The 10,813-nt window shown below is 42.4% G+C and overlaps 1 protein-coding gene across 1 annotated transcript; it reads right to left on the reverse strand.

Annotated features, from left to right (window-relative positions):
- Positions 1 to 615: 615 nt before the first annotated feature.
- On the reverse strand, positions 616 to 5,351 carry LOC104399475 (carboxymethylenebutenolidase homolog). Its single transcript, XM_010014985.1, has 3 exons — positions 5,137 to 5,351; positions 2,593 to 2,700; positions 616 to 730 (listed from the first exon to the last, which is right to left on the reverse strand). Exons 1-3 carry the CDS (start codon positions 5,349 to 5,351, stop codon positions 616 to 618), a joined length of 438 nt encoding a protein of 145 aa, XP_010013287.1.
- Positions 5,352 to 10,813: the final 5,462 nt, after the last annotated feature.

Raw genomic sequence — 10,813 nt, forward strand, 5'->3', positions numbered from 1 at the left:
CAAAGACAGCACAACACCCAAGGGAACCAAAGCATGTGTGTGAGGTCCCCTGCTCAGGCTTCACATATGTCTGCTATGTCTACCCCACTGTTCCGCAGCTGATTCACCTTGCATCAAGGCTGCTAAGTTCAGTAGAACTAACATTACAAACCTGAGTTTGTGAAGTCTAACCTATACGCCCCTATGTTTCTAAACACAAAGGATATTTTCAAATGCAAGTTTTGAGAATGTGCATGTGGTTTTTAGTAAATTAAATGTTAACACCAGAAAAATACTGAGTTTTCCATCTTAGATGCCATGTCTCTACAAAAATAAATACATAATGAAATGCAATACCTGTCTTGCAGCAAGGTGCTCTCAATTCGCCAAGGACAATGAATTTTGACAAAATACTCCTCAATTTCACAGTCTTCCCCTGTCTCAGGTGTAATTTGGCAAAGCTTAGCCAAATTCCCCAAGACATCTGTTCATTCACACAAAAAGCAAGCTGCAATGGTTTGCCAGCCGAGATACCACCTTCTGAGAAACCAAGGCTCTTTGATTTAAAATCCATGTGAAACAATAGTTGCAGGGAGATCAATTTCATCATCTCTCTCTGTTCTCATAGCAACATCATCAGGTGTTCACCATCAGGTGATGTACAGCAATACCACCCCAGCAAAAACCAGCGACCCCTAATTTCTTAGCACCACACTGTTCCTTTAGATATTTCAGAACTGCATCAGCTTCTCTGAAACATATATAAGCAAATACAAATTAAGCACCCATAGTAAAACTGATATTTGAAAATATGAAAACACAGAGATACATATAAGCGTCCCCCATACCCTGCTGTTACTATATTTTCTTTCACATACTTTAAATAAATTATTATTTCAGATAAATATTAGGGGTTGCTAATCTGAAATCATCAGAAAGAGAAAACAAAAATATCTGAACGGAATTAAATAAAAACACAACACGAATAACACACACTGAAGAGAAAAAAAAAAGATGGAAAGTAGATGATTGATTAAACCCCTACCTATGAGTTCAAAAAGCTTAAAATTCTCTGAGAAGCTGGATGCATTTTTGCTTTGTAAACACAGACAGAAAAAGTAATAAAAAGCTTTATGGAGAATTCTATTCACTGGGCAGTCAAAATACTGATAATAGCTGTAATTTAGTGTCTAAGAGATGTGCTGCGGGAAAGTCAGTGTAACAAAAATGGTAGATATTTTCAGAATTTACAATGCAGCTTGAAATACACCTTGCCCAGATGCTGTGTTCTGAAAACACCCATTTACCCCTGAAGAAGGTGGTACCATGCAGAGGCAGTGAAAAGAAAGTACAGGTGGGAGAGAGATTGCAGTTAAGTCTTTTATATCACCTCAAGACTGTATTTTCAGCCCCAGTTGCTCGCCCCACTGGGGCACGAAGCTATATATGCCCTCAATAAGTCAGCTTTGCAAATACCACATGATCCACCAACATGCAAATGCACACAGAAGCAAATTAAGTGCCAAAAAAAATCTTTCCTTGCTGGAGCTGACACTCAAAACACGTGAAGCGCCTGTAAGAAATGCCAGGCAGAGCCCAGCCCTTCCTTCCCACCGCTGCAGAGAGGGGACAGACTCTAAACTAAAATGTTTCCACAATAACTGACCCCTCTGAGGCAGGAGCTCTGTGGAAATGATTCCGTTATGTCTCACATAACTTTCTCAACAAACACATAAGCCCAGCAACCTTCAACACAGCTACTCCCAACAATCCAAGAAAGATATTTGCTCTCTCAGGAAGTTAATTAGTTTGGTCTCTAATTAGTGAGCCCTTATCAGCATTGTCTTGCCACTATCTTCCTTCTGCGTTATTAGGCAGCACAGCATCTCTGCTAGTGGCAGGTCTTTGCTGGTAAATGCTCAGGCAGTGTTGCACATAGAAGGAGAAAACATGATACTCTTCTTGGCACAGCCAGCCCTCACTGTGCCCTGACAACAGATGACAATATGCAAGGCCAGGCTAGATGGGGCATTAAGCAACCTGGTCTAGTGGAAGGTGTCCCTGGCCATAGCAATGGGGTTGGAACTAGATCTTTAAGGTCCCTTCCAATCCAAACCATTCTATGATTATCCAGCCATCAGCTACCCGGGGCCAGTTACACCATGCTGGGTAAGTACTACAGTGCATTCAAAAACTCTTCTTCTCTCCATACAGTATCTTAAAGTATCAGTCCATCACACTCAGTGAGCCTCAAGATAAGAATTATGCATTCTCACTGCTGTTTCACTGGTCATTTTTAAACCATGCTTTTTGAGGCAGAGGAAGCAACTTGCAGTCTATGTGATCAACATTAGATGACAAAACTCTTCACTAAGCCACCACTGAGAGAGTTGTCCTTGGACTCTGTTCAAGGCAAAATAAAAGGTCATCTATTCCATCCAATTCTAAGGAGTCATTAAAAAAGGCCACTTTCACTGACAGATCAGCTGCACACAACCTCAAACAAATGAAAACAATCAAACAAAAGGAAAAGGAAAAGAAAGCAAAGAAACCAGTATCTGACAGCAGATGTGATATCCAGGCAGTGTGATATCCAGCTCCCTGACATCTTACTTGTTTATTTTCCTGGGACCTCGAGTTTTCAGCCAATCGTCAAACTTGGACCAGTCATCAGAAGGCTTCCAAGCTTCTCCTCCTGCAAAAAAGTCTAGGCAGATGGTTCTACATGCACACAAAAAACCCTAATTGAATGAATTAATGAAACATCATCAATTTTTTTAGCCCTTCATAGCAGGAAAGGTTTTTATCCAGGCATAATTTTTATTTCATTTCTTTTTCCTGAGAAAGTAATGTTTTTAAATACCATTGTTAACTATTCTACAGAAATGCCTATGAGCTTTAGAAAACATTGATGGATATGTACATAGTCTTTTTTTAATGACTAAAGCACATTAGAATCACAACTTGTGATACAAATCTGGAAAATGTGAATATTTTTGTCTCTAGTATTTTACCTGCTCTGAGTGTAATTTGAAACTACACACAGCAAAGCAACAGATTATCTTGCAAAAGAAGATCAAACTAGGTCCCGACTACAACAATTCCAGATTTTGCATATAACATAATGCAATTTAACATAAAACCATCATTAATGAGTTCCATTTAAACAAAGACAATTCCATAAAATTGTTCTTTACTACAGAGCACATCATGAGGCTTTCTTATGAGCTATTGAAAAAACCCACCAAACATCCAATGGACTGAGGTCAGCAAAGAACAAGTGAAGGGAGAATGTGTGGGGCGAAAGAGAGGAGTGTTTTACTGTGCACATCATTTAGTGACTGGATAAAGGGAAGTACAGTAAGAGGCCACTCTGTACCAAAGAGTTCCAGCACCATGGTGATGCCCAAACCGTGATTCAGGATGACCTTGGTTGAAATGTGTTGTGAGACCAGCAGCAGAATTGTGGTGGTGTGGGCACTAGTGGATAATACAGTCTCCTCATGCAGAAGGAAACCAGCAAGGACTCTGGAGACTGCCATCACTAGGTCACCCCCAGATGCTGCTGTATTTTCTTCCGGCCCACAGGGAAGCATTGAGATCCTTGCAAAACTCCGATCGCTGCCTTCGGCTCTCTCCCTCCCTCCCCTGACACACCACGTGTATCTGCATGATCATGGTGAAACGACTGGATCAGTTTGGCCTAAAGCAAATCAACATATATTGCAAGTATACTCATGTTTGGAAAGGTAGAGGCAAAATTACGCAACCTCTGGATAAGTACCTGTCAGAAAGGCTACATATTGCTTTGAAAGTGAGTCTTCCCAAGCCCACCTAGAACACGTTCTTTCCCATTCAAACTACCCTGATAAGAACTACAAGCCACCAGTCTTAATGTGGTCTCTGAAATACAACTCTCATAGCTCCTCATCCCATACTGCAGTGGAAAAAATCCAGCTATTTTCCTCCCAATAAACACTGGTGCACAAGATCAGCAACATCTTGAAGCAGCCGGGGAAGACACACATGGCCGCTCTTCATTCAGACACTGCTGCCTGAAAACTCTCAGCTGTCCTCCTGCCTAGAGCAATGGAAACACCAGCCATTTGATCGCTGCTGTATTAGCAGTAATGGTGGAGGGAAAGAAGGTATTAAAAGAGAAGTATAACATGGCACGAATCACAGGGAAAAATTACTACATCCAGTCTCACGTTGAGAATGATTGCATTTAGTCGTGAGGCAAACGTAATTCCAATTATGGAGCAGAATAGGGGATGTCAAGTCCTCAGGAAAGGCAGTAGCAAGGAGCAGACTATAGACCAATTCATTGTTCCAGTGTATCAGAAAACCCTAATCCTCACAAAGGTAGCATCTTTATCTCAGAGACATAAAGCTCCTTTCGCCTCCATAGACAGACTTCAGCCATGTTACTTCCATCACGCTCCACAGGCTGAGAGCATTAAAGGCACCTTCTCTCAAAATTAGACTACTGCAGTATTAGGTGGAGGTTTGCTTTTTGGAACTGCAAGCCAGTCCCAATCCTTTATGAATGTTTGCAGTGTATACTGCAAACAGAGTACCCTGCAGCATACCCAGTTATTGTAAGATGTTGCTGCATTTTGGAATTTAACTGCTCTCGGGCACTGAAAATAAGTGTGAAAGATTTGCAGGGGGGAAGGGGATTGTATTTAATTCCCCATGTGTGCATATGATTCATTCATATGCACATATTCAATGTGCATATTCAATATCATATCAAAATGTTACATTAATATTTCTGCTGATGAAAATCTGTTTAAATCCCATCATATAATTTTGCTTGAATTACTGTTTTCTAAATACTCTAAAAACACAATACCCACTTCTGTTTTGGAACACACTAGTTTTTAAAGCCATCTCACAACGAAAACCATTAGAATCACTTTTTACTGCATTGTGCATTCTGTGCATGCAGTCACTTCTGTAAACACAAAGCATAAAGGAAGCATGTCTGTACTCTGCAAGATTTCACAACAATCTTTGTAGTTTTGTATTATGGAAATATATCACTCGAACTGCTCTGGTAATAGTTTCCTCTTATGTATGGGAATAACAGTTCTAACAGAAGGCTAGAAATGAAGAAGAGTGGGATTTCTTGGAGAAGGAAGGGTTTCTTACATGTATCCATTAGTTGCTAGCATATCAGCTATGTATCTGGTGTTTGGGAGTTCCCATCCAAATATATCATGAATCACAATCACAGCCTTGTCTGTGCTGGCAGATGGTTTGCACACATACGCCTTGATGTGCTCAACTTGTACTTCCTGCCCACGGCCTCCATAGTCAAACCTGTCTCCAATATCACATGGGCAGGGCCTCGATTCATTAGACATCTAGGAATCTGCAGGAAAGCAAAAAGGGCAAACATTGATAAAATTTATTTGCAGTAACAACTTTCATGATGGCTCATCATCTTCATGCAGTCCCCACAGTCCCCTGCAGACACCTCATAATCCTTGCAGGATCAAGTAATACCTACTTGATATTGCAAGGTTATAAGTGAAAGCTCCAGATGGTTGTTGTAAACAGGCACTTGGCACCAGCCCTTTCTAGTTGTCATAAATATCCATGAATTCCAGGTCAGTCAGCATAACCCAGGCGTGCGGTAAGGCCAGAAGAAGGGCTTATGTCAGGCTACCGTTCCTAGCTTTGTGCCTGGAGCCATCCTGCTTGGGATAACTACATTTCCATGTGATGTCCGTGCACACTGTGACCCATAACCATTCCTCTCATGTGGTCTTACGGTTCCTCCTCACAGGCTGGCACCTGACAACTTCTTGCTGTTACTCCTGTGAGACTCCACTGTCAGCATGCTGCTTTTCTGACTACTTTTTCCCTTCAAGTTTTCATTGTGTGTATCCCCTTTCCCTTCCTCCATGGAGAATCCAAGGCTGCTACTGCTGCCTACACACACTTTGCTGGTCCCTTGTATCCCCAGGGAACCCTTCATTAACTGGCATCTCTAAAAGTTCTAATAAATCAACTCAAAAAAGGTAAATCAGCAGAGGCTTTTCTCTGAGAGTTACACACTACATAATCTGAACTGAGAGTGGTCAGAGGAATACAGACATACACCAGTGCTGTGCATATAACATACCCTCGTACATCACAGATACGTAACTTCTCTAGAAGTATACATTGTAAAGGTGAAACTGGACACTCCTCCATTTCTCCTCAAGTGAAGAAAGGTTTCTGAACAGTTTATGACCTTAGATGTCTTCTCAGGAGAATCCCTCAAGCTCAGATGTTCTGGGTTCAGCTACAGCAGTCATTTTTTCTCCTTCTCAGTAGCTGGTGCAGTGCTGTGGTTTTGACTTTCAGTCTGGGAACAACGCTGATAACACCGATGTTTTTAGTTGTTGCTAAGTAATGTTTACTCTGACCAAGGACTTTCTCAGTCTCATGCTCTGCCAGAGAGGAGGGGAAGCCAGGAGGAAGCAGAGACAGGACACCTGACCCAAACTGGCCAAAGGGGTATTCCATACCACAGCACGTCATGCCCAGTATATAAACTGGGGGGGAGTGACCTGGAAGGCCCAGATCACTGCTCAGGCCAGGCTGGGTATCGGTTGGTGTGTGGTGAGCAATTGTATCCTCTGCCCGTGTTATTTCCCTTATCATTATCATTATTATTGGTAGCAGTAGTAGTTTGTATTATACCTTAGTTACTGGAGTGCTGTTATCTCAATCCGTGGGAGTTACATTCCTCCAATTCCCCTCCCCATCCCTCCAGGAGCACGGGGAGGAAGGAGCGGGGGGGAGTGAGCGAGCAGCTGCGTGGTTCCGAGTTACCAGCTGGGCGTAAAGCACGACATCAGTTTAACTCCTTGTTCCTCTCAACTGGCCATAAGACATGGCAGCATCTTTTAAACCAAACTAGCTTTTGTTGCCCCCTACTCTTCCCCCTCCACCAAGAAGTAAGTGGTTATACACAGAGCATTTTTAATACCCCAATCTGAGAAGCTGTTTAACCTAGCTCTGTCGTCACTCTTAACCGATCAAAATGGCACTGTTATTAACAAGAGCTAGTCTCTCTTCCCATGTAAATGCATGCACTGGAACTGTATTCCTTGATCTGGCTGGCCCTCTTACTAAAGTGGTGGCAATAAAAATCAAATTTTCTCTTCAATGCACAACTATTTTTGCTAAGAATATATCTTAACCATTTATTCCCTTCTAGATTCTCTAACTCAAACAGATGCCTAATAAGACCTTTCATATACTTCCAGTAGTCCTCCCCAATTTCTCTGCTATGTATGTGTGCAACATGGTAAACAGTATCAAAAACAAAACAAGAAAACACAGTAAACAATAAAACAAATTACTCCAAATCCTGCCTCTTTACACCAGTTATACTCTTTTCAGAGGACAATGTACTTTGGGGTGATACACGGAGAGGTTCCCATCACCAAGAACCATCCCCTTTAAGGACGCCTCTCAACTGTCCCTTTTTTGAACAAAGCTTGTCTCCTGACCTTTTGCAGTCAATCTCCACATAACCTCCAAAACATGCAGCTGGAGTTTAACTCGACAGTCTTTGCCAGCATTACAGTGAGGCAGAAGAACCTTTCCTAAGCCTCAGGCAAAGGTGTGACACTTGAAATACACGGGTGTTACTGATCAGTTTAGAACAACTCTACCATCCTGCTTGCTAACTGTTTTCTTTCACCAGCAGTTCATGTGAGCAGTAAGCTGACAAAAAGGGATTTCTATTTAAGTAAAATACTTGTTTCTTTTAAAATAAATCTGTTAAAAATACATGTTAAAACACAATCTGTGTTTAAACAAAAATAACAGTATTGCCGAGTTTTAATACACAAAACCAAAATGCTGCATTAATAAGTTTTTTTAAAAAGCATAATGGTTTGAAGAATGTTTGCGAATTATTCAGAATTATACAGAAATTATACAGAAAGGGATAAATCATCTTGTACTGCTGAGGCTCTCTCCACAAACATGCCAAAATTCACAGCATAACCTCCCTTTGAACAGAGTGAATGCACGGTAAAAAATAATAATTAAACTGATCTTCAAAAGTACATAAGAATAGTTCACAGAAGAGATTAACAGAAATGTTGAGCAGACCATGAGCAAAACACCTTTTTCTCACCACACCCCGCAGAATTTATCTGGTACAGCTAAAATACATTTAAACAAAAATTGCAGGAACCTATGATTTTAAAAGTTACTTATTAACTGAATTCTAATTTTCACCTATACGTAGTTCAACGACCACAAATTTAATGAGCAGAAGGTTGTTAGTTTAGAAATCTGATTGTATTTGCAGTTTAGAGCAGCTCTTTGCACTTGTATGTGAGATTAGCTCTTTGCATTTGTAGAAGTTTAAATGAAAACCAGTTCAAACTTGTTGCGGCTGAGACACGAGGACTTTTAGCATGCCAGCTACTCAGGTCTGGACTCCACCTAAGAAATCAGCTGCATTGCCATCTCTTTTGACTTTTTTTCAGAGCTTTACAAAGTGTGAATTTCAGCATGACTTTAATATGCTGCATGCTTTGCCTTCTCCCAAAGAACTACTCACTATGCAGACTCACGGTTCTAGACACTCTGTCACATTTTATCAAGGCCAAACATGACATTATTTACAGCCCATATCTGGCCTTAATCTACCATTCCCAGTTTCAAGATTTAGGCTGTCACATAAGACTCCTCTATAAGATAAAAACAAACAGCAAAACAATCTTACCGAAACTCAGCTTAGGCAGAGAGTCCGATCTGTGAATTTCTAGTACTGAACCTGCACTGTTCTTCCACCCACAGTGGTGAACCTAGGGCTACACCAACAACACAGAAATGTGTTGATGGTAAACAAGACTCAAACCAGCTTTAGTTTGAAATGCATCTGTGCCTTCTCCTCAATTCTTCTATTTATTCTTCCCATTGCTCATCAGCCCTTTTCCTGCTTCCTATTCATGAAGGTGGCAACCCCCTGTTTTCTCATCCAGTGAGCTCTTATCCCCAAGTGACAGGATTGCTAGACAAGAAACTGGGAAAAATGGCTCCCAGAACAGTCCATACCATAGCAGAGGCTTCTCCTACCTTTAATGAGCACTAGTGATGCTTGGGTGGCAGAAGTTCAGATTTACTACTTGCTATTATTTGAATGCTACTTCTTCAGTGATATATATTCAGGTGGCCTAACGTGATTGTCTAATCATGTTTAGATAAAAGATTTGCAAGGATATTAATTCACCTGTTTGGAACCAATATGGTTTGTCACAGTTAAAATTCCCTTAAACAGCTCAATATACCTCTATTTATATTTGTTTACATGAGAAAAAAGATCTTGCTCATGATGAGCAAGCATAAACAGAATACCCTCAGGGTACAACTCAAATCACGCTGCTTCCATCTCATTGGCTTATCAAGTTTTAATGGTATCCCAAGGCAATCCGAATTTGGCACATAGAGGAAATAAACCGATAGACATTCAGTAGAGCAAAATAAAACGCAGGGTGTGGTGATGTATCACTACTGGGGCTCCTTTTGAGCAACTACAGAGTTCCAAGCAGGAAGAGACATTCCACCTTTTACTTTAATCCAGCAGGCTACAGTGCCTTGCTGCATGCAGAGACAAGATTCAGCAGTTTTGCTTGCTACAGCATCCCGCTTAAGTAGGAAGCCAAGTTCCCTCTGACAGTGGGGTACCTTACTGCAGGATTTGACAGGGATCATTCAGAGTGTTACTGTAATTAGAGCCAAACGGCCCTGAAAGCCTTCTTCATGACAGTCAAGGAGAGGGGCCCCATCTTGTGGACGTTTCCTGGAGCGAGCATGGCTGTGAAGCTGTTCACCACAGTGGTGTTAATACAGTGCTGAAAAGCTAGCTAAAATAGCCATCTGCGTCAGGTCTCACCGAAACCAGAGTTACATCTGGGCTGAGCAGCTACGGGTTATGGGCAGAAAACACCTCCTTTCTTTCTCTAGAAGCAAACCATGCTCCCCTTCCTGCACGTGTGAGGAATCCTGCCTCAATACTGCTTTTAAAGACCTGGCAGAAAGTTTACATACTGCCTGCAACCTCCTAACCTGCACGCTGAGGAGGGGCAATGAGCGCAGAGGGAAACGAACCAGGATGAGGCCAGGTCAGCCACCACCACCACGTTAACCAGTCAAGCCTGGAAACAATTCATGAAGGGCCCAGAAGCCATGTCATCTACATCCATGTGCTATGAACGGCGGGAGAGACACATGGCTGGAGACACCCTCTGCCAGCCCTGATGACCCCTCATCTCCTACAAAAATAATATCATATATGGCACTGCCTTCACAAACTCACAGTACTTGGGTGATTTTTCCAAGGTCATGAAGGCATGTGTAAGGACAGGAGTGATGCCAAGGGCCTGGAGTTCTTTCTGGGCTATGTGGGAATGCTGGAAGACCTGAACCCTCGGCTACACAAGATACAGCTAGGGACCAGTATGACCATCTGGGCACATGAGCTAACATGGACTCAGGTTTTGACGCCACAAAGCATCAGGCTGGCACAGAGATTTGGGTGGCTTAGGTTTGCCCCTGGAAGTCAGTCCTCCCTGCAATCCCCCATCATGGGCCAGAACAGCTCCTAAGCCAGACGGCGCCGTTCGAGGCTTCACCTCGAGGGGTTTTGAAACTCTCCAGAGAGGGCGATTTCATCACTTCTCGGGGCGGGTTGCTCCCGAGCTTGATCGTGAAACATCCTCCCATCCTCGGATCTCAGCGCTTCCCCTAACGCCGGCTGCATCCCCGCCTTCCTCTCTGCCGTCCTGACGGGGCCCCCTCCGCGACACACGGA

Source organism: Nestor notabilis, unplaced genomic scaffold (assembly GCF_000696875.1).
Source record: "Nestor notabilis isolate BGI_N333 unplaced genomic scaffold, ASM69687v1 scaffold35515, whole genome shotgun sequence".
Taxonomy (NCBI): Eukaryota; Metazoa; Chordata; class Aves; order Psittaciformes; family Psittacidae; genus Nestor; species Nestor notabilis.